The sequence below is a fragment of the Anabas testudineus genome, chromosome 13 (genome assembly GCF_900324465.2).
Source record: "Anabas testudineus chromosome 13, fAnaTes1.2, whole genome shotgun sequence".
NCBI lineage: Eukaryota > Metazoa > Chordata > Actinopteri > Anabantiformes > Anabantidae > Anabas > Anabas testudineus.
This window is the reverse complement of record NC_046622.1, coordinates 4,685,018-4,708,860: the sequence shown is the minus strand read 5'-3', so window position 1 is coordinate 4,708,860 and position 23,843 is coordinate 4,685,018. Positions and strand designations below refer to the sequence as shown.

Below are 23,843 nucleotides of genomic sequence, written 5' to 3'. Positions count from 1 at the left end.
GGCACACACCGGAAGCACTAGTCAGTCTCCGTGATCCGTGATGAAATTGTAAAATGCGCACATGGAGCAGGTTGTCGTGCAGCATTGAGGGATATTACTGATCAGCAGCAAACAGCTTCCTCAGGTCGTAGCAGGTCATACTGCTCTCAGTAAACAGACATGAGCGATCATTAGTGGGCTTGCCACTTTTATTTTGAAAGATATCACGAGAAGTACGGTACTCTATCATGTTTGCAGCTTGATAAACCTCAACTTTATGGCACTAATTAGCAGGAACTGTTTCCTTAACTACGTATTTAAATTGGTTTCGATGGATTTGGACAAAAAAAAAAAAAATTCCGAAATGCCGCCTCATTTCTCGCTCTATTTTGAAAGTGCTTACCGGAAGTGTTGCTGTCATCATGTCTGCGTTAACTTTACCATAAATGTTGTTAATAGGCCGCTCTACTTTCCTCGTTTACTCGTCTTTTACGTATTTTCAGGTTCTCGATTCGTTTACAACTGAACTTTATTAATATCCAGACAAACAAAACGGCGCTTTAATAAGAGTAAGAATAAAAAATAACGATGTAAAATAAAACTTCTAATAGAACAAAGGTGTAGTTACAGCGCCCTCCAGTGGTCACAGTGAGGAACTGCAACATCAGTGTCAAGTTACTGTCAGGCACAACGAAGAAACGTTTCCGATCAATACTTTCAAAATAAAATGTTATAAACCATGTCAAGGTCAGTAAGACTGTCACAGCTCACTAAATCTGAATACTATTATGCATTTGAATTGCCATATTATCTAAAACACAACATATATAAATGTATTTATCGCATAACCTGCAGTTAGATGCATTTTAACTGACTGATTTTATGCAAAATACAGGAATAGTCCTTCAGTTATGTTATTTACTAAAGTAAAAGCAACAATGCGACAGTGTAGAATTCAAAATACTCCATTACGAGTAAAAGTCCTTAATTTAAAATTTACTTACAAAGTAGGACAGTTTTAGCTAATAAGTTCCAAACTAAAATACTCATTTGGAGTTGTTGTATATTACTGTATTAGAATTATTTATTATGGTGTTAAATATAATTTAAACTATGGAACTTATTTAAGCACTTTTGTTGTGTTGATGTTTTAAATTTAAAAAATTAAACTTGAATTACTTTCCAGAGTGGCACCATAAATCAGTAGTCTTATGATTTTACTGTATTTTATATTATTAAATCTAATTCTGAAAGGTAACTAGTAACTAAAGTTATCAAAAAATATAGTGTGTAAATGTACAATGTTCACTTCTGAAATGTGATGAAGTCCTGAAGCATAAAGTTCCAGAAAGTTAAAATCCTTAACTAGAAATTCCCCAAAAACTGTCACGTAAATCTACTTAGTTACTGTCCACCACCTAATCTGAATATGAAATGTAATATAATTATAATGTATTCTGTAATAAATGACCACACAGAGAAAATATTACCACAAAGTATATAGTTTATTTCAGGCCAATTTCAAAGTATCATACGAAGAAAGATATAATGTAACAGAATTTATTGTTCTAAAACACATGCACATATCAAAAAATGAACAGATCATTAATGAATATAAATTCATTTCATGTGCATTTAGAAACCTCTAAATACAAAATCCTTTAACTTGTGATTAGTTCTACTGCTACAATAACAGTCAACCGCTAATAAGCTCTGACAATTACACACTAAGCATAAAATCATGTTTGTGTGACGTGTATTATTGCATCAAAATGAAAACTCTGTGGCCGTGCAATACAAGCACTGTAGTGTACCCATCATTTTAGTTGCATTGTTCTCACAAACACTGTTTATCTGTCTTAAACCCATCTTCAACATATGATTTAATGATCAATAAAATCACAACTTAAAAAAAAAAAAAAAAAAGAAGTTTCTCTTCACACAGAATAATAAAAAAAAGTTCATGTTCTGATTTTTTTTTATAAATTGTTCCATCAAGTAGATGCTACCAATTAAGCATTGGTTGAAAACAGAATCAGTGTGACTTCCTGCAAGGCCACAACTAAGGTCATGCACGGCAGGCAGGCTGATTATTTAAAGGTTACTGCGGTGATTTAAAAAAATGTAGCCACGGTGTAAACATCAAAATGTGATTATGAGATCAGTGTGTCAGTGTGTTGTCTCCACTGTGGCTGCAGCAGTTTCTTAGTCGGAGAGTATGTAAACATGTGAGCTCTTATCGAAAGATTACTTCCTTCTCTGAAATCTGCTCAAACCTCATCTTTAAAATCTCAGGGTTAGTCACTCAAAACAAGCATCTTTTCTTAAAAAAAAAATTAAAAAAAGAATCTCTTAGCTAGACCTATCCAGACGTCTCCATTAACACTTAAAACCTACATCAGTTTCTCATTAGCTTATACAGTTTGTTCATACAGAGGATGATTTACAAATCATTCCATTTCTGGACTGGAAAATGTAAGCAAAGTGTTAGTGTCATCACAAAAACATCTTTGGAATCTGCCACAACAATTCCTGACTGAGATAACTGATTGTTTCTTAATTATTCCACAAAAAGAAATGAATCCGCTCAACCTGTCACCGTCAGTCCAACCCTGGCCTTCTACGCTGCCCCTCAACATGACTCTTTAACCCGCTTAAACTTGACCTCGCTGTAGTTTATAACCCCCTCATTTCAACACAGCACAGCGTCACACAGAGGGCTCGAGCTCCCCCCTCAGGAAGACAGTTTCAAACACTGTAACTTGTATACTGTAAGTTGTCACAAGGTTTAATTGATCAGAGAGCTATAGTTTCCTATTAGCCAAGAGATATGCTCTTTTTTGGTTAATGTTTGGGGAAAAGCTGCATGTGATCAACAAATAAACAGTCACACAATTATGTATAGAGTAAAATCAGAGACGAGAAGAATCGGCTTTAAAAAAAAAAAAAAAAAAAAAAAAAAAAAACATGAATCGGTCCTGGCAGAGTTCATGTTGACGAAGTCATGTGCTGTCATAACAGTCGAGCTGGTTAAAATGTATTAATTCAGCTATGAAAGAAGGTAAAAACAAATGCAAAATGCCATTTGATCTAAGCTATCATACATATGTAGCAACCTAAAAATACTAAAAGATAAAACAAAGCATCATGAATTAAGTTTGGATAAGACTGAAATACAAAGAAGCTAGGGTTTAAAAAAACAAAAACAAATCCCTAAATCCCCTTATAATGTGTTTATAAAACAAAAATACACGTTTGATTATTGAACATTTAGATGGAGGAAAGTGTAGCTGATGTTTATGAATACAGTCTAATGCTTATTGCTGTATTACAGAAACGTAGTCATTGTTCGTGGTACTCGCGTCTCAAAAATAAAACTGAAGGCACTTGATCTATCAAAGGTTTAACTTAGACTTGCTGGCACAGCCAAGCAGCAACGCGGTCAGTCCCCAGGCTCCAGTCCTCTTCGCTCCACCTCCAACCTGGGCCTCACATTACCTTACTCCAAATCAGTATTGTTCTTTATGCTTCAAATACATCATTTTTGGTTTCTCAGGCTTGTTGAAAACACAACACAACAAAACAAACAAAAAAAAAGTACATGGCCAAATATAAAGCTACTTAAGCTAGATGCAATTGTCCCAAACACAGTTAATTAGTGCTGCTTCATGCTGTACTGCAAGAAAAAGAGGCACCAGAGACTTGATGAGGGCAGTCCTTGCAGAAGGCTGCATGCACCCACCCAGCTTAGCTATCAGGGAAGACCAGGGAAGTGAGAGACCCCTGCACTAGGTAAAGATGCTCTAGATTCACTGACAGACCTGTGAAAGATTTGGGGACCCTTGTGTAATTGTCTGTTCATGGGCCAGCCTTGAAGACACAGACAAAATAAAGAGATAACACACCAGTGAAGAGAGAGGGACAGAACGCTTCTGCCTCAGAAGAGTTGGCCTTACATGCCAGAGACAGAAGTCCAGAGAGGCTCACTGAAATGTCTTGTAAAAGCATCTATGAATCCTTCACAGATTAGAGCAGGCAGCAGTTCAGAGTGTAGGGAGAGGAGTAAGAAGCGTCCCGCCCGGGTCTTCTATAACCATGTGAGGAAGCTCTCCTTGTCGATCTTGGTAGCTGCCAGCACAGACTCCATGTCGTTGAGGATTTCAGAGCTCAGGGCCTCCTGCAGACTGGGCATCAGCTCTTCACCCTCCACTGCCATGCTCTCACCCTCCAGGGTGCCCAGGTCCACGTCTGTTCCTGGGATGGCATCCAGGTAGTCGGGGAAACGGCTAGGCTGTGTTCCCATGGAGGGTTGAAGTGGATCCCCTGGTGATCAGAAAGAAACATCAAACTTAAGACTGCAAGCTTTCATATGTAAATCACTGACAGTACTGTATCAGGTAACTTGACATAACAGTAAAGTAGCTCATTATGTTTGGTACCAGGTACTTTTACTGCAGATAAAGTAACACGTCAATATAACTGGTCATCACAGCAACGCAGCACTTTCAACGTGACCCAAAAGATCATGGAGAAAAAAGTATCATCCACAACTTTTGCTCTATGGAAAATTCAACAAAGTCGAGTAAAGCTGGTAGAAAAATGCTTTTCTTTTTTTCCAGCCTCACCTGTGTCCATCTCATCCACACTGTTGAGGAAGTCATCTGGAGTGCGAGGGACGCTGTAGCTGCTCATACTCAAGCCGCTGTCTGTGCTCTCATCCCTGGAGTGGTAGGTCCCGCTGAGAATAGGAAAACAAAGAGTGCGTGGAATGAAATCTTGCTTTGACCTTATTTTACAATCTAACTCTTTGAATCTAATTAAACAATCCCACAAGACAAACACAATAAGTTATTAACAGCACACAGGCTGAGAAGTAACAGCGTGGCCTTAATTCCCTCAGGGGCCTCGCACACATCTGTGTTTCAACAGTTGTATGTAAACGACTGTGGTGACTAATTCACAGTGACACCATTGAAACCGAGCTCCACTTTTTCCATCCTCTACTGCAGAATATAGGAAAAAGAGCAACTATGAAAGGGGCAAAAGAGACAAAGACGGAGAGAGAGGGGACATTTGACAAGCCTATACTAATTAGCAGAGGAAAAATATGTAGGCAGGGTATGGAAGAGGCAGGATGAATGAAGCCATTGTGAAAGAAGGGGAGTGGAGGCAACAGGGGGAGGAGGGGAGATTAGGTTGGCCTGTCTACTGACTGTACCACATGTTCTCATGGCCTGCTTACTATTCAGATCTTTCCTCGCTTCATCCACTCTCAGAAGAACTAGGGCTTGAACTGGTAGGAATTATTTCCCAGAATGCCATGGAAGAGCATTCACACTTTAAAGGGTGGGTGGGTGGGGGGTGGTCCCCTTAATAAAAACAGATCTGGTCTCAGTCCGCCTGTGTATTGTGCATCTTTGCTACATGGGTTGTGGAAGTTGTCCATTTCCACTCTGAATGAAGTGCAGTTTATATCGTCTTCAGAGTGGAGCCTTTATTGCAGCAGTTGCACACCAGAGGTCGTCATTGTGCAATGACACAGGGCTCCTGATCGGAATGAGTCATTCCCACGTGAAGGAGGTTAGGCCCAGACACTGGCTTTCTGTTTTTACTACTTGGGTAACTTGGGGAGCTCTCACCAGAACTTAATGCTCAAACATTAGTTCTGATGAGCTGAACTAGACCGGGAGCTCTCGCCAAGGGCACCGGCTTTAATCTGTGCACCTCAGCAGCAATTGTGCTGTCTGAGGGGAAACTGCATAGGACACTCCCGGCTTCTGTAGGAAACCAACCTGTTGAGGAATGGGTCAGAGCTGTTGGCCGTCATGGTCCGTGCATCTTGAGCCATAGGCGAGGACACAGGGTTAGTGCTGCCATCCTGATCCATGCTGGTAGGCAGCTGATTTCTCAGAGCGAGCTCCTGTGGACGATAAAGCACAAAACCCATGAGCAACGCGACCAACCCCACCCCTAACCTCAGGAGCTAATTATACACAGCTACAGCTTCATGAGAATATCGCAGAACTCCCTCATACTCCTGTTGCTCTGCTGTCACTGAATAAAATGTTAAATTAAGGGCTTATACGCAGCCTGCCGCCACGGGGCTCTCCGTTTCTTCCCATACAGAGTGTCAAGTTACACAAGGAACCGGCCACAGTTGGAGACAATTGTTTTCTACACATGTTGTATCAGATAAGCTTGAGGATATGAAGTCATGCTGTTCTTTCTTCACCTCTTTCCCTGCAAGTCCTTGGACAGGAAGGTGAAATGACTTGACCGGTGCGACCGTTCTGAGAGCTCATTAAACTTTAACAGGGTCATTGATGACGACAAGTCGGCAGCCAATGGGATTTGACGTTTTTAGTAGTTAGGATGTAAAACTGTGGTGAGTGAAGCTTTTATTGGTTGAGGTTGAGGAGAAATGGACACAATGTTCTGTGATGGATAAAAAGCCTTAATCAGCCCTTTATAACAATAAGATGTTTTTTCCTTCTTTCCGTTTTCATTTCAGACGTACTGGCAGTACTGCTTGAAGGTATTTCCTTCTCTAGATCTAACTCAGAATCACAAGTACACATGTAAACAATCTGGTTTTGATTAGGCGATCATGAGGGTTGTGTACTGTAAACAACATTTACGGTTTTACTGGCTCTCTTTTTGTGCCTCACTGAACAACATTAGCACTTGACTGCCACTGGCAGGTCACACAGATCACCACCCGCTCTTCATCACACTTCGACCATGTGGAATACATTTGGGTGTGGAAGGTTTTGCTCCAAACATGACCTCCATTTAAAAACCTATAGCTTAACGATTACAAATGCTTAAGATGCATGCTGTGTCTCTGACAATATGCTGCAGCCTTAATAATCCAGACATATTTTATTGCTGGGATCAGTTTGAGGCACTCTTTAAATTTTCAAATGTATGCAGTCTGATCTGCAGTCACTTTTCCAAATGTTATTTCTATAGTGCTCTTTGTTTCACTGGCTAGTGTGGATATCATGCTCATGTGTTATTTCTTATCTTTGCTTACCTAATTATTTGTCTGTCACTACTAGCGTGTACACAATTCATCATCAGGATTCTCCACACATGTATCTGTGCTAACCATGTTTCTTTTAGTCCTTTACTTCATTATGGAACCACTACTGTAACTAGATTAGTTTGACATACACTGCATTTGCTCTGATAATGTTGAGTTTAGTCCAAATTGTCTTTTTCTAACTTTACTGCCTGGGGCATGTACACACTCAGGTCACTTCCTACACTGTGAACTTTAAACAACCCAAGTGAATGGTAAACAAAGTTGCCAACATAGTCATTCATAATCATAAAGCACTGTTTCTGGTGTTATGACACGGCCTTGAGTAAACTCAGTGTGCACCTCCCAGTGTAGGCAGCACTGTGACACATCACCGTTAGGAAGTGATAAAATTACCACAGATGACTCAGAAGACTTCATTACAGGGCAGTGTAACAATAAAGACCGATCAAAGAAGCTTAGGATCCACCACTCTACCCTACCCTACCCTATCAGTGATGACTCATATTTAAAGGCCTGTTTAAGATACACATTATGCTTTAGAACAAAACTGAACAGCTTTTTGCTGCTGCCCTTAAAGAGTTAGGGATCCGGTGCCTGACTTCTATACTACTATGGATTGATAAGCACATTAAAAGTATTGACCTTGTGACCTTTTTGATACAGGTTAGATATTCTTACGTAAGGTCACAGTACTTTCTAAAAAGGCTTCTGATATTTCTATAAATGCTTTCACACTAGATTCCCTTCAAGTTTTGATAATTGCATTGAATGTCTGACCTGTGGTCTCTGCCGAAGCAGCTCCTGTTGCTTCAGCCTCAGTCTCTCCTTCTCAATCTGCTGCAGTCTCAACTGGTTGTTGGTTCCCATGATTCCACTGTGGGTGCTGGGCGGCAGCGGGCCTCCCTGCTTCACTGGAGCACTCTGGGTGATCCTCTGCGGGTTCAGAGCTACGAAAAGAGTAAGGAAGTCAAATCAAATCAAACGTCAGTACAGTATACACTACACTAAACTTTGGATAACTGACCTGTTACTACTTTATATCATATCAACTGTAGAGAACAAGGATCCTTAGACACTTTTGTGTTGTGTAATGTTTCTTATGTGGCGGAAATACCCAAACTTTACAGCAAAATTTCCTTTGGCTGAACAGGGAAAAAGAATCTGTTTGTCTCACTTGTTGTTTAGTCAAAGTTATGACAATCTGTAACTACTGGATTTAGGAACATAAAACAGTCCATACTCTGAAACTCCACCTTTTAATCCTTAGTTTCGTTTTAATGCTGCATGACAAGACAGATAAACGTTTTGCCTACGAGGTGAGCGTGTTCGAATTTGGATCCAGTGCAGCAGGTTGTTTAGAACAAGAGTCCCAACACAAGTTTTACACCTAGTGTCTGAAACAATGACTATTCCTGTAAGACCTGATCCCCTCCCACTCACTGACTAAGACAGGCTTTGTTAGTTTTGCACATTGCATCAGTCATGCCTTAGCCTCTCATTGTGCGTTTTGTTTCCTTCTAAACAAATCGCAGATTATCCCTCAAGACTGACTGACTGCCTTCTTCCACCTCACTGTGCTCAAACTGATTTTCTGAACGTAACATTAGCCCAGTGTGCAAATCTGATCAATTCATTAAAAGCAACCTGCATCAGGGTCTGTAAAACTGTACCACCACTAACTTCTTCCATCCAACAAAGTGTGTAGCTGTGCTGCACACTAACAAGCCAACTGTAGCACATGTTTACAATATCAGAACAAATGTGAGTGTGTATTGAAAACACAGCTGGTCCCCAGTGAAATCTTTGTTATTCTTTACTCTGGCGGGGGTGGGTACAATAAACATGAGTATAAGCAGCACAGCAAATGCAGCAATCTATGCATGCAAAGTAGGTCACACGTTTTATCACTAGTGGAGAAAGAGAAGCAAATGTGCTTGACCACAAGGGGTGTAACAGTAATGGAACCAATGAAGAGCACTGTTTGCTTATGCGCTCGAAGCACCAACCAAAACAAAGCCTTAACGGGGGCACAATTTTCATGCAGGGCTGCCTCTCTCTGTGCTGTCCTGCCCGCCCCGGCACCTTTCTCATCACCATTCAATCACTGTCTGTTTACACTGTCTCAGGAGCTGAATGAACCATGGCTCAGGGCTCTCCCTGGGAAGCTCTGGAGGCCCCGCCCTGCTTTCCGTCTCTCTCTCCGTCCACGCTGCCTCCCCTCCCCAACAACCCCATCACAGCACATACACAGCCATGGAGCCACCTCCTCTCCCACACATCTCAAGTGAATTCATGAGAGAGTGTGTAACTTCTCTCCACTTCTTATCTCTGGCAGATACTGAGGCCTTTTGTGACTGGATCACTCCACCATCAAGAGTGGGTGAGATAGGAGGGAAGAACAGGTTCAGTTCAGGGCCAGAGTGATAGCTTAAAAAAAAAGGCAGTCCAGGCTGAGACGGCTCTGTGCGTCTGGGTGTGAGTGTGTGTGTGTGTGTGTGTTCACGTGTGGTGTTGGAGGGCTGGTTGAAGTCAGCAGCACATATGGGTGGTGATAGCTCGTGGGCCAAGCAGATAAGAGACAAGTTAATGCTGTCTGCCTTTTGTCTTCTTCACGCACTCCTGCAACACAACGAGCCAGCAACACAGGCTCTTATCAGGAGATCGCGCTGGCAGGCATATTACACCACGAGATCACCTGGGGCAGGTAGAGTTGAGGGCGTGCCAGCTGTGGGAAGTTCTCCGTGAGGCCAGAGCACGGCACCTTTGAAGGCTTGGTAAATATTTGTCTGCTGTCATTTTAACAGGTTTAAAAAAGGTCCCCTGGGAAGGTGGTGTGTTTCCATGGTCAAGATAAGCAAAGTGGAGAAACAGTCTGGTTGTGATACAAACTGTTTTATCATCTTGTTCTCCAATACGGTCTGTGGAAAGACAGCCTATGTTGACTTTGCTCTGAATGGCAACAAGATGGAAGGAAACCGAGTCAGACGGGGAATCGCTTCAACACAACAGGTTAAAATGACTGTATATTGGGTTAATCTGTGGAGGCTAACTACAGTTATTTGTTCAGAAAATAAGCATTTGGATACTTTTTAAATTTCACTTTTTCACCAAACAACAACACAACATTAAAATCCCAGAGGAAATCTGTCTTTTTGTGCACACGAGTGTTTCCTGCTGTTCCTCCAGAGTCGTACGTAGGGAAAACAACATATCCACGTAGGCCAGCCCCCTTTTAAACCCAGCCACAATGCACTCATGGCTTGTTTGCTGCTCACCACCTCCTTGGATCTAAAAAAAAATAGGATGCATGCTTATCCCGTCGGCATTTTCTCTCTGTTCCTTAGTTTTTCTTTCTTCCCCTTTTGCATTGCCTCTCCCTGCCCCCCCTACCCCCTCTCACACTGGAGTTCTTTGACTGAAAAGGTCTGGAACAGATTAAGAGTTGGACCACAGAATAAAGAGGCCTGGCAGAGATTCAAGTCTGTCTGGAGCTACAGCAGAATGGGGCTGTGCCTGCACAGGGCCTCATGCAGGGGAAAGCCAGCCGGCAACAACCCTCAGTTAAAGGCACTCTGCTGCTTTTCTTCTCAAAGCTCAAATTAGCCTCCATTATCAAAGCAGCTGGCTTATGATTGGAGACCTACATAGAAGCTCTACACAGGTTTCTACAGCACAGAAACACTTTTCCTGCTGTACACAAACCTGAAAAATCTTAATATCTTAACACAATTCTTAATCATATTTGTATTTTCTTAATCAAACCTATGACTATGACAACATTTGACTGTTCTTCAAGCAGAGGGCCACACACCACATGACACTCAGCATTGTTTTTAAAAAATAGCTGTGTGCAAGAAACAAAACATTAAGTATATATATGTGAGCCATCTATGAAGTACAGCAAAGATTTTATCATTGTGGAACAAAGTGATGTTTGATGGCACATAATGAGTTAACATGCTCTGTTTCGTTCTCTCGCTTTAGGGGCCCAGCAGCCTTGTGTGTTCAAGACTTATAAATCTTCAAAGAGCTTCACCGATCAGAGCCGCCATCTCTTCCCAGCTGCCCAGCTCCTCTTACAACTCTGTTTTGAATTTTCCTGCTTGCCTACGGAGCGGGATGCAGAATTGCTTACAGGAAGAAAAAAAAAAGCCCAGGCTTGATAAAAAAGAATGCTTAAATTAAAAGGGATAACAGGCCACGTGTTGACTCACACGTTGCCTTTGTGATCCAGGGTGAGCTTCCCTGGGGAACGCTGCTGTGATAAAGGGATGATACCTGAAGCGTAAATGAGTCACAGTGACATAAGCAGGAACCTTCATCTTCCTGGCTCACAGGAGAATTAGCTCACTCCCATGGCCACAGAGGAGTCTGAACACATGTATGTGGTCCTGTCACTAATTTACCAACCCTGGCCACCACACACTGAAAGCCAACTGTCAAACTGTAGCTTGGACTGGGGGATTAATGGCCAACTCAGCTGTTGCTCCAACACTAAAATGGCTGACAAAAGGTTAGGTGGAGATTTTGAGGGTGGGGGTTTGGTGAAATCTGGTTTCAACAACGAATGGTATGACGACTCACTACAAAACAATGCAGTGTGGTGAAACGAACTATGAATCATACAAAACTGAATTCACTATTACAACTATGGTGGTACATCATTTTTGAGGTAATGTTTTTTATGACTAGAGAAAGTGAAACACTGTCACATAAAAAAATAAAAGTTTAAGAAACTGTTATGCAAAGAACGTTCCTGTTATTTCTTCTTTTATATGAAATAATATTAATATAGAAATATATATGTTAGTGACTAGGACAGTAAGGTTCCACCTAATAATCTTTTATTTAAAATATAGAAGCTGCGTGGTATTTTATTTGATTTTAATTTAGCTAACATAGCAAACTCACCATAGCGTGGGTCAAGTCGTGGGTCCAGCCAGGAGGTGGTCTTGTTCTTATGGTTGATGTAGTAAATTTCTCCCTCTGATGTAATAGCTTGTTCCCAACCATCTGGAAGTGGACCTGAAGGAGAACAGGTTTATAAATAAATAAAAAATGTTGGTTCACACACTGGTCATGTGCTGGTCGGATTTTTCTGATAGTTTCCAAACATATAGAAACATGACATCACTGCGAGACCATTGGAGCACATTATTTTTCATCTTTACAATAACACAACTCTTTGTCATGTCTCTGAAAACAAGCGGGCCTGTTTCTTAACATTTAAGACTAGTATTTTTTTTAGATGTACTCATAGGTTTGTCAGATAGAAGAGTGACAATTTCATAATACAGAGTTACTTCATCTGTAAACTCTAACCTCCCCAAACATGTCAGACAGGACACGTCACGTTCTACCTTGGTATTACCTCACCTAAGGCAAATTCCAACTTCACGGACAGAACCGACATACACAGTGACATGTAAGAAGTAGCGGCTGGATAGTGTAGTGGTAAGATCGTTCGAATCCCGGCTGTGGTCTACCTCCAGGAGTCCTTAGGCAAGACCTCCTTACACTTACCCTGCCTTTGCGTTGCCTTGTATCTCACTTGTAAATCGCTATGGATAAAAGCGTCTGTTAAGTGACTAAATGTAATGTAAACACTTGAATTCTCCTGAAAAAGTTTAGTTTATTAAATGTAATATGTGATGTGCTGCTTCTAAGTTTTAAGTCAACATATACACACCAGTAGCTGGGTTCATAATGTTCTGTTGCTGGACTGGCACAGAACTGGTTGGAGTAGGCTGATTCATCTGCAGTAGAGCCTTGCGAGGATCCTGCCAAGTGGTGGTCTGCTCAATGTGGCTAGAAGGAAACAAAAAACACCATCCAAATAAGTTCTTTTTACTAGTATTCAGTTTTAAGGTCAAACCAGAGGCCATGTCTGTGTGAAACTGCAGGTCGCATGCAGGAATTGATGACTCAGAGCAGTTTCAACAAGCTCTTTGATGAAAACAGTGAATCTAACCCCTACTTTCTGTAAACGATGACTGTTACAGGAAGTCAAACTCAGCTGTGCCTGTTTGGATCCAGACTGAACCCACAATTCAATACAGATTCACAAAAGGCTTTTTTTCTTCCTTATTTTGGATCAGACTTGAATATTTTTCCCTATAATTTAATGCAAACTGTCATGAATCACACGAGAAAAACAGCATCTTGTTTTGAACTCAAGTTACACATAAGACAAAACCAAATAGAGAAAGTCAACTTAAAATAAATTCTATCAGACATATATGATGTAGGTAAGCTGAAAACTGTGACCGGTTTCAAACAACTATTGTAACGCCTAACAATGTTGCTTTATCTATTTTATGGCTCGTCTTTGCTGGGACAAGAGCAAGGAGCAGGGGAGGGGGCACTGTGTTGCATTCTGTGAAGGCATTGATAATTAGTGCTTTGTTGGTACTTGTTGCTTGATTAAGATGGAAAGCTAATACAGGAAGCCCTTCTCTCCCAAGCAGGACCCTCTCTATTGAGGGAGGGTCAGTCCCAGGGCTCAACGCAGGGGGTCCTTTTTCCTGGAAGCGGCTCGGACACTGTGGAGTGTCAGGGGCTTTAACAATCTGGCGCCACATTTACAAAGCTTTCACCTGCTTGACAAAAGCACAGACTGAGCTACGACCTAAAACCCCACTATTCACTTGTTCTTTTTTTTGTTTTGTTTTTTTTTTTTTAACCATCCCATTTAAGAGACCCTCCCATCTCTACAAACAGGGACCAAGCTCTCAGAGCTTGTTTATGCATCCCAACTCCTACATTTATATTGGAGCCGTGGATGAATCACTGCAACACACGTAATGAAAACAAAGAGTCTTTCTGTAATACAATTAAATACCACCCTCAACCCTCCATCTACTGCACCCTGTAATAATCATGTTCTGGATGTGGTCTTCCAGACACTGCCTTTCTTTACAACTTGCTGTTAATCTGATCCCAAAGTGCCATGTTTTAGAGCAGCTGGGTGAAGCGAGAGATTCATATTCTCTTGGCCTCTGCCGTAATGCCAGCCTGCCTGTCTGCACTCTATCCTAGGCCACAGAGAGAGAGGGCCTGACTCAGCACTCCCCTCCCCACACACACACACACACACACACACAGCAACCCATTTTGAAGCCCCCTCTTGTTTATGCTTTACTGATCAAAGGAGCTGCCAAATCCCCTACCAAACCCTCCCCCAGCCCTCACACACACACACACAAACACCACAAACCAAGCAAAATAGCTGGAACTGCTCAGACTGGAGGGGCCCCTTGAGAAAGAGGGGTCACAGGGAGCGGGGTGAGACAACTACAAAAAAAAAAAAAAAAAAAAAAAAGTCAAAAAACATCTACGGAAGCAATCCCTCTGAATTCCATTGGCTGCATGAGTTGCTGTGGTCCTGTTACACTGTGAGCGCCCGCCCTCCCCCCTTCGCTGCCTCCTTCCCACTCTGGAAACTATGACATTTATTATAGAGGGGAGAACAGGGGAGGAGACTAGGAGAAGAGCACTAGGATAAGGGAAGGGAGGGTTTATCGTAAAAACGAGGCCTGCTCGTACTGGTACACCAATGCTGAAGAGATATGCTACAGCTGTAAAACATGGATGGAAATATACAACCTCAAAGCCTCCAAGATCTTTGATTATTAATTCTCCTCCGCCCCCACTAAGTTGTGCTTCTTTTAGCACAGATTAAAGCACAAATATTGAATTTTCTATCAAACACTAGCTTGAGATACTAAGCTCAAATCAATCAAAACAGATGTAAACAAACTTCAGATCAAAACAGAGGAGATGATAATCAAAAGGTCTGTGATAAAATCCACGCACGGAGAGCTTCTAACTCAGCACTGCACTGTAATCAAAGCCGCTGTATGTGAGAACTGGTAAATGAATTACCAAGAGCCAGTAATTCATCACCGAGCTTGAACACTAAAAGATAATCCATTCATTGAGCTTGCCCCGAACCCTATATGGCCACGGCTGCACACCGCTTCCTGTAGGCCAAACATAAAACAAAACAATGGCATGGCAACTGTTGGGACGGCTGGAGGCCACCAGTTGCTGTTAGGAATTGCTGATGATCTGAAACCTCTACGGTCACAACTGCTCAGTGTTGTCTTTACATGTCTCTGACACCACAGCGAGCTCAACGGGACAGCCACGTAACCCCCACACCCCAAAGTCCATCCCTGGGGCAGGGCAGTGGACACAGAAAATGTTTGTGTGTGTGTGTGTGTGCGTGTGTGTGCGTGAGACCCGATTCACGCAAATGCAGTAATGTTTAAAAAGAACAGTGACATGTTTAAAAACACAACATGCTACTAATCAGCTGGAAATCATGTTAGTTACATATTAAGCACATGGATAGAGAGCAGACGAGTGGCTTATACTCCAGGAGTGGTTCCTACGCCACTCATTGAACCTTAGCACCATTAGAACCTGTTGTAACTGGTTGAAATCAAACGTGCACTGAAGGAGTAAACTATGACCATTTACAGTCGGTATTCAAACTTTGACAGATGGTACACGGCTGCTGTTACATGGTTTCCATGATGAACACTGCTTGTTTACATAGGAGGCATGAATGGAGCGCTCCATTTTCCTTCAAATACAACCACTTATTATTAGTATTCTAACATCATGGATTAAAAGTGATCGTTTTATTTTTAAATCTCAATTATTGTGGACGTAGGCTCCATCTGGAGTTTGGTATTGTGGTGCGAATCACTAAGGATAAAATCTAACCCTCCATTATCGTCTTCAGGGGAAACCGTCTCTAAATGGCCAGGTACTGCAGCAAAAGGAGAGCTCTGCGGTTCAAACATGGCCCATTATCAAGTCAAGTATGGCGCTCGCTAATTTTCCTCAGGCTGTCATCGTGGTGACTGTGGGTTAGCAGAGCACAGAGTAGGACTCTGGATCCACCCAGCGACTTGACATCTCCCTGACTGATGGTCCAATTATCAAGATGGTGTTTGTTGTGCCAGCGTTATTTATAATGTCTCACTGAGGAGGAAGGAGGGGGACCTTCTGCACAAAGGGTAAACTTGACTTTGCTAAATTATTCAGCATGCAGTCCCCACCAATTTCCATTTCTGTTTCTATACTAACGTATTTCAAGATAGACCTATCAGTGTTCAATTTAAGACTGCAACCTAATTTTTCTGGACTAAGCTTCAAAGACTGAGCAGTTCTAGATGTTTGACATTATTATGAGGGTCCTGTGAAGAAATCTGAATACTGCACTTGTTTCACATAATTAATCTGATTACAAAAGTGACAGACTGCATACACACAAGAAAATTGTGGCATTTACATTTGGCTTTAGGGAGATTAGGCCTTGTAAGAAAAAACTTCTTAAAACCAACTTCTGCAGTTTTCATAAATTCACCGATGTTTTCTTATTTGGGATTTGTTTTTAACAACAGAATCTACGCATTCTCACGACCACACTTACGCACATTTTTATGCAAATTAATGATGGCATTTTGAAACACTACACTAGCATTTTATTTCACATCACAGAGCATTAGCATGAAACGTAATGTGCCACATCCCCTCAGTCACCAACACCACAGCATCCAAACCCACTCCCGGCACCGGATAGTACACTCGCTCGGCTCAGATACCTCAGGCCTGTCGTCCCATCACATTATTTTATATACACTACTGGCACCATTAAATATGAAGCTCATTTGCTGTTCACTTCGTGCAGTAGTTCCCCAGTGGAAGAGAAACTTTCCTTTCCTTGTGTGAAATCCCTACGTGTGCACATGGTCCCGCAGTCTCATGTCCTTTTATGGGCACCGGCGGGGCCTTTACCTGTGCTCTATAAGAACAACTAGAAGACGCCTTGAACTTACAACAAGGATTCATCAATATAAGAACAAAAGGTACGAGAACAAATCTGCAGTTTAACAAGGTAAAAAATTCAAGATGCTGGTGAGTGTGACCCAATGGTCGAGCCAAAAATAAGTCAGTTCTTTGGTTTATATGTCTCCAAATATGCTCTGCTATCTGCCAAAACAACACATCAAAGCTCGATGTGAGGCCATATTGACTGTTCATTCCACTGAAAATGTCTCTCTTGAAAGCCAGATGTCAAAAGCTGTGTTTCACTGGTGTAAAACAGGGGAGTGAAGCTATGGTGAGTGTAGCAATGATGAAACACACCCCACAGCTGAGTTGTCAAATGTTAAAAATGGGATCCTGAGGCCACAGGAGCTCCACCCAGGGAGTATATGCTTGGAAGGTGGTTGAGGCCAATGACTAAAGAGTGCACTGAGGGAGGCCAGATGTAATCAGGCCTCTAAGATGAGGATGACCACCTCCACTCTGGTTGACTGGAGATGCCTGGCTGCCTCTCTATCAGCAGGACATCATCAAGAGAGATTATTGGGACAACCTTTGTGACCCTTTTGTGGCTTTAAGTTTCCCTTTGAAGGAGGGTTTGTATCATTGTACATACTAACAAAGCCACTAATTCACAAAGTACCAGGGCTAAGTGTAGCTAAGAAAGTTCAGGTTGACTGTTTATTTTTCAAGAGTAATTAAAAGACAAATTGTCCCTTTAGTGACATTAATTAGTCAGTCCTCAAAGGCTTCTTATGGTTAGTTGTAACTGTGGCAGCTTTGCATAGGAACAGAAATGTGTACACTGACTCCCTTGTGATATCACACTGATCATAAATGGGTAAATACACCTAACAGCTAAAGACTGTTCCAATGTATGCATGCTACAACTAACAACCTATACACAAATATTTATTTATTTTGTTATTCAATCCATTTCCTTTGCAGTGAGTTTGACAACTCTAACCTGAGAGGGTCCAATACCCAGATACTACATCTCTCTGTGGAGCTGCCCTCAGTGACAGTAGGGGCATTGATGTCTGGAACAGAGGTGTTACATCAGGACTTTGGTAAACACTAGCCTGACTTTCTCACAGTCCCATTTGTGTACTGAGCTGACAGGGCTCAGTTGAACTAGAAGGGTCTTGTCTGTGTGTGGTCAATAAACCAAAAGTTTGTCAAACACAAAGTTGCTCCAAATGAGGCTTTCACGCAAGCTTGCGAGCCCATCTTCCCAGCACCATTTGTGTCCAACTGAGGTCCTGGTTCATAACAGTTTGGTTTGAAATCCAGTTTGTGTTTTTAGCATTTCAAACTTTAAGGATAATTTAACTAAAATGATACTCGAATAGAGGAAGTCTGGAAAAGTATAAGATAAAATGATGCAGTGTTGAAAACTTCTTACACCTTTAGTGCTACTATGTCAAACTACTGTCTGCTGGAAATCTCATCATGATCTTATAGTCCAAGTCCAAATCCTCCTATATACAGACTGCATACAAAGGGGGCATAAGGTCCAAGTAAACACTTTGATCTTTCCTGCTCTAATAGAGGGTCTCCTTGACTATTTAGTGCAACAGATGTTCAGGAAACTCTAGATGGTGTACACTTAAGCTGGACTAGTTATGGACTGTCTGTTTAGTTTTCCTCGTTACCCACGAGTTTCCTGCTAACAAAAAAACACAGTAACATGGAAAAAAGATCAGGTTGTGGAAAATAATTGAATCAATTAGAATCACTATTTAGTTAAATATGGGAAGACCCAAGTCATTTAGTGTGGCTGTGGGAAACAGAGCTCATCAAAACAGTTTAAATCCAGTTGAGAAAAGACAAAAGTGTCCATCAACACACAGCTCTACCTGCCCCTGAGGGCAGACAATAGCTACTCCCCCAAAGCTTTCCTCTGCTTAAGGCTGACTTCCCACGGACTAAAAGCTCACTCAAAGCTGCATTTAATAAGTGCCCGGAAACAGAGATTACCCCTCCTAGTTCACCGGTGTGTCTAAATTAGAAACCTTCATTAGTTTATGACCCAACCCTGGAGACCGACCCTGCCCCCGTCCCAGCACCAGGCAAGGTGACCCAACCTCCCTGCCCCTGCTGTCATAAATCAAAGGCCACAGCAAACTGCTGGAAGAAAGAGGAGGAAAGGTCAACAGACTTTGTTGACATTCTTCCAATCTTCTCCCAGCTTAAGGGTTTTGTTTTTTTTTATGTAACAGTCAAAACAAAACAGAAACGTGTTTTGCAGAGGCCACGCTCAAATCGGACACATAACTAACATCTATTAGGGCAAAAACTACCTCTTTTCAATAACTATTAACTTGGTTAGACTTCAGATTTGGTGGAATCTGACAAAAAGATCCAACATTCAAAACTTTTTTTTGGTAAATGATAATAAATGTCAGTACACACATCGTTACTGATCAGACTTTAAACTGAGGTCTTAGCCTGTTAAGATCTCAACACTCCAGGTGTTAAGAATATGGTAAAGCTCTTAAGAAAGCCACTGCCCTGTTTCGCCACCATCTTTAAACTTCATGTCAGCCATTTGTCTATTTCGGGTAGGCTCACATGAGTCTCAACAGGCCTGTGGTCTGAATAAAGATCACTGTTTCTCTGCTGGGACAAAGGAAGGGCAGGAGTTTCTCTTGGCCCCTCTTCTAGTCATCCACATGGCTGCCATTTAACTCCACTGACACAAAAGAGGCACCATCACAGCGCCATGGCTCCATTCACTCCCAAACGGGGCCTGTCTTTTAAAGGGAGTGGGACATTGGCATCCACCGCTGCTATGTCTCACAGAGGCCAATCATTCCCAGCTGTACAATCCTATAGAGGAAAACTACAGAAGAGGAAGGAGAACCAGACACTTTCACCCTGAGTTGATATACACTATCTCTAAGGACAACAGCGGTCACCTGAGTGAAATATGAGCCCCCGCTCTGCTAGCTGGTGACCGACTCCCAACCCCCCACCGCCCGTCCATCTACACACCCACACATACTCTCGCTCTGCTTCACTCCTTCTGCAACACGTCTCGGTCAGACAACCCCTGTTTATAAATAGGGGAATGTCTTTTGCAGCGCTCTGCTGAAGCTGCCTTTTCTCCAGATCAAATATCTGGACGTGGATGTGCAGTGTATGGAAGCTGTCTTCTTGAATTGTTCTTACTTGAAAACAAACACTGTGTACTACTCTTACTGTAGCTGCATAACATGCAAGAGTAGCTCAACTATTTTTTGCATGACCATGAGTTCACATTAGTTTTGCTTGCCAGTAGAAAGCTAGACATATCAACACAGACCTGCCATAACCTGAAGTCTCTCTTCTAAGACTATTCTTTTCCCAAGAGATTAGTGTTTAATACTTGGAATTCTGAGTAAACTGTTATTTTTGTACGGACTTTATGGATTTATGTAGATGCTTAGGCGAAATGTTTTCAGTTTCTGTCCATTTCCTGTAACTGGATGAGTAAAGACCTGCAGCAGAGAAACTTAAATCAAATTTGAACATTTACGCAACTTTTGTTCAACAAGGAAAAAAAAATCATATTGTTTCCATTAAAAAAAAAAATCCTATAAACAACAATGAAACCGAACAGTGCAACAAATGTTTGACGTAAGGGTTGCACAACATGGGACTTTCAAATTAGACTTTAATTTGGTTCACAAAGTTGTTTCATTGTCTGTGAGGGCATTAGATCAGTTAGTTTCTTAACAATTACAATGATCATGGGAAAGTCTATGAGGACAGAATTCTGTCTCTCCTACCTTCCAGAACATTTGTACAATTTTAACAGAGCCTTTCCCCCCCACACCAGATGTTCTCTAGATGTGAGACCTTAAAACATCTGGTACTGAAAAGATATTTTTTGATCCAGGGAAATTTGAGGCTATCGTGTTTGTTCAGACTCCATGTGTGAGAGTTATATTTCCTAGAAATGACAACATTTTCCTTCAGGAGGAGAACAAATGATAACTTTCAATGCCCAAATCATCCCTAAACATGAGCTGCTGAGCTGATTTCAAAAACTTTAGAACAAAGCACAATGAGAAGATTACATTAACATAAATTGTTGACAATAATGGCACTTTTTCAAATTCAATCCATCCTTTCACAGAACTACAGAGAATATTAACATTAAAACATCAACGAGGCACAAAAAGTTACTGATAACTCAGTGACTGGCCTCAAGGACTCTGGTTTAGTTACTACTGTAAAAGTTTACTTTAAATCACTAGTGTGGAGAAGATGTGCTGCTTAGCAGATGGGATTTGCAGAGCTGTCTGTCCTTTGCTGTCTGGGGCAGCTACAGTGGTCCATTGTCTCTACTGAAACCTGAGACCAAGTAGAGAAACACTACATACAGCAGCTAAAAAGACTACTCTTGTTTGCAGAAACCACCAAATTTAATAACCTACTATTTAACTATTGCGATTGTCTCTTTTTGAGCACACTGGACACCATTGTCCACTGGAGCAGATTTGCATCACTTTTCTGGAAACACTGACTTTGCCTGAACCTAGTAAGTAAAAACTGTAAAATGAGTTTTTCAACCTGTGTCAAAAGATGTACTTTAAATTTTTGGTTACATATGTTGAACCTGAGGAAGCAGGTGTTATACAGACTCGTGTTAGTTTGCCATGTTGTTGAGGGTGAATATTGACGTGCATCTTCTCCACATGCTGAGATTATTTTTCCAAAATAGGGATACAATGGTTAACATGCGACATCAGACATGCCCAGTTGCTTATTAATGATATTATCATATCTTTAAACTTAATTTTCCATTAAATAGCTCTTAGGATACAGTTATATTGATGACTCTGTGCTATACATCAACAAAGATCTTCATTAAAGTCATCCATTCAAGCTATTTTGCAAATACTACATAACACATGAAACAATGCCGGCATACTTACTTGAGGAAGTATCTCTGGCCAGAGGCTGTCTTGGCCATCTCCCATCCAGGAGGCAGAGGCACATCATCAGGAATCTCATAAGAGGACTGACGGAGATGTTGAGGGGAGGCACCTGCTGAGCCCATGCCAGACAGAGAGCCACCAGACACAGCTCCCAACTGCAGGGAGGCTGGAGACGAGTGTGCACGGACATGGTGAGGGGTGAGTGCTCCACCACTCCCAGCATCAGTGCTGGCCTGTATTCAGGAAAAAGGCACAATTAATGCAGTCCAATGTTTTTTGTTTTTAAATAATTAGATTTAGCTTAAGAACTGATCATCTTATATTATTACTAAGACAAATGCATTTGTATATCTCCACTTAAAAAGGACTTTATCCTTGTGATTGTCAATTATATGAACGATACAATAAAACTAGTGAAAGTTTTTATAAAATAAATATCACTTGAATTCAACTGAAAATAAAATTGCATATTTGATGCCAGAGCATGAATAATTAGGATTTAAAGAACTACAGAACACAGAAAAGTTGTGTTTGACACCCTGATTTAACATTTCAGTCACTTTTCACATGAAAGCTTAGAATTTCTGTTCATGCTCTGTGTAGTTTGAGTGTTTGAGTGTTGTTTAGGTGCAGGATGGGGATCCAAGGCCTGTGTGGGACACAGGAGAGCGCAGACTCGCTGCACAACAACGCATGCGCACTGACGACAAAACTACAAGCAACAGTTGTGGGGGACGGTGAGAGAGAGTGTGTGTGTGTGTGTGTGTGTGTGTGTGTGTGTGTGTTGGAGGGGGGGGGGGGGGGGGGTTAGAACAAAATTATTTTATTGCAAATCATCTTAAATAAACACATTTTCCAGACTTCGTTTAATTATTTCAACTGTAGCTGCTCCTCTATTAAAAACACATACAGAAGTGAATCTAATCAAATCCTTCAGTTCACTTTTCCTGTGTTGGTTTAGTCAATCTGACATCTCACTTTAAGTTTTATAATCTCTAATCTTCTAGGTCAGACGGGCTTTAAGGATATTTTATACCCTATTGATTTTACGCACAAGCCCCACCGGACATTTTGCTGCTGAAACTTTATGGGAATGATCTCTCAAATACAGACATGTTGTAATAAAACATGTTAAGAACTCAAACTTTAAAACTGAATACAGTGACGTGCATTTAGTTTGTCAATACAAATGCCATTAAAAGGAGAAAACAGTGACTACAGAGCAGGAAAAAGTCACTGGTAGCCGTGCTGTAGGCCTGAACCCCCACAGGATGGGCCCTGGTAGAACTCATTTCTGGGAAGGGGCAGGAGAGAGACAGGGCGGGCTTACTTGTCTGGAATGGGACTTTGGTTCAGGAGGTTTGAAGAAGGAGTCTGGCAGCTTCCTCAACCTCATGGGTACAGACGGTGGCACGATTGTGTTTTTCGGGTTCATCACGGCGTTGAAAAGCGCCTCCAGGTCGGTCTCGGAGTCGCCCCGTACGTGGACGATCTGGTGTCCGGCAGGAGGGTTGTGCTGGTTCGGATCCATTATCCCCAAAAAAGTCTGCAAACTTTATATCCGAAAATACCTCGCTCACAAATAAAAACAGTTTGAGCCAATCCCAAACTTTTTTTTTTTTTTACGCAGCAGGAAATCTGGAAACCTCGACGACACTCAGTAAAAGTTGTCCCGAGTCATTCTAAAGTTCAAAAGCCGAGAACTTTGTTTGGCTACAAAGTTTGTTAGCTGAGGAAACCTGCAGAGAAAGACAGCGACTCGCTGCTGTGTCTTACTGACATACTTAGGAGAGTAACAAAGCGCATATCTGCTCCACACTGGAACCTATGTTGTCGTCCGGGCCCCAACTTTCCCCAAAAATAAAAAATAAAAAAGCTCAGACGCACTGAAAAAACACGAAAAACAACAAGTGTCGGCTGGAAAAGTCACACTTTCAATGTGTTTCAGCCAAATTGAAGCTGTTCGCTGTTTCAGGGAGGACTCATAGTCTGTTGATCAAATCTCCGCAGCTCACTTTCTAGAAAAAAAAAAAAGTTGCGCTCCAGTC

General features: G+C 41.7%; 1 protein-coding gene across 2 annotated transcripts; it reads right to left on the bottom strand.

The window, feature by feature from the left end:
• Nucleotides 1–1,465: 1,465 nt before the first annotated feature.
• On the bottom strand, nt 1,466–23,833 carry yap1 (Yes1 associated transcriptional regulator). 2 transcript variants are annotated; one of them, XM_026369775.1, is made up of 8 exons: nt 23,126–23,833; nt 21,793–22,028; nt 12,717–12,835; nt 11,939–12,040; nt 7,805–7,974; nt 5,772–5,899; nt 4,605–4,717; nt 1,466–4,302 (listed from the first exon to the last, which is right to left on the bottom strand). In XM_026369775.1, exons 1-8 carry the CDS (start codon nt 23,324–23,326, stop codon nt 4,067–4,069), a joined length of 1,305 nt encoding a protein of 434 aa, XP_026225560.1. In that variant the 5' UTR covers nt 23,327–23,833; the 3' UTR covers nt 1,466–4,066. The 2 variants fall into 2 exon arrangements, with proteins under 2 accessions (XP_026225560.1, XP_026225556.1); XM_026369771.1 differs by having other exon boundaries at nt 11,939–12,052; nt 23,126–23,832.
• Nucleotides 23,834–23,843: the final 10 nt, after the last annotated feature.

Coding starts and splice junctions, on each gene's coding strand:
- yap1 (XM_026369771.1), bottom strand. CDS start 23,326: ATGGATCCGAACCAGCACAACCCTCCTGCCGGACACCAGATCGTCCAC. Junction 5,900..7,804: donor TGCTTCGGCAGAGACCACAG/GTCAGACATTCA, acceptor TATCGTCCACAG/GAGCTCGCTCTGAGAAATCA. Junction 4,718..5,771: donor TCTGACCCATTCCTCAACAG/GTTGGTTTCCTA, acceptor TCCTATTCTCAG/CGGGACCTACCACTCCAGGG.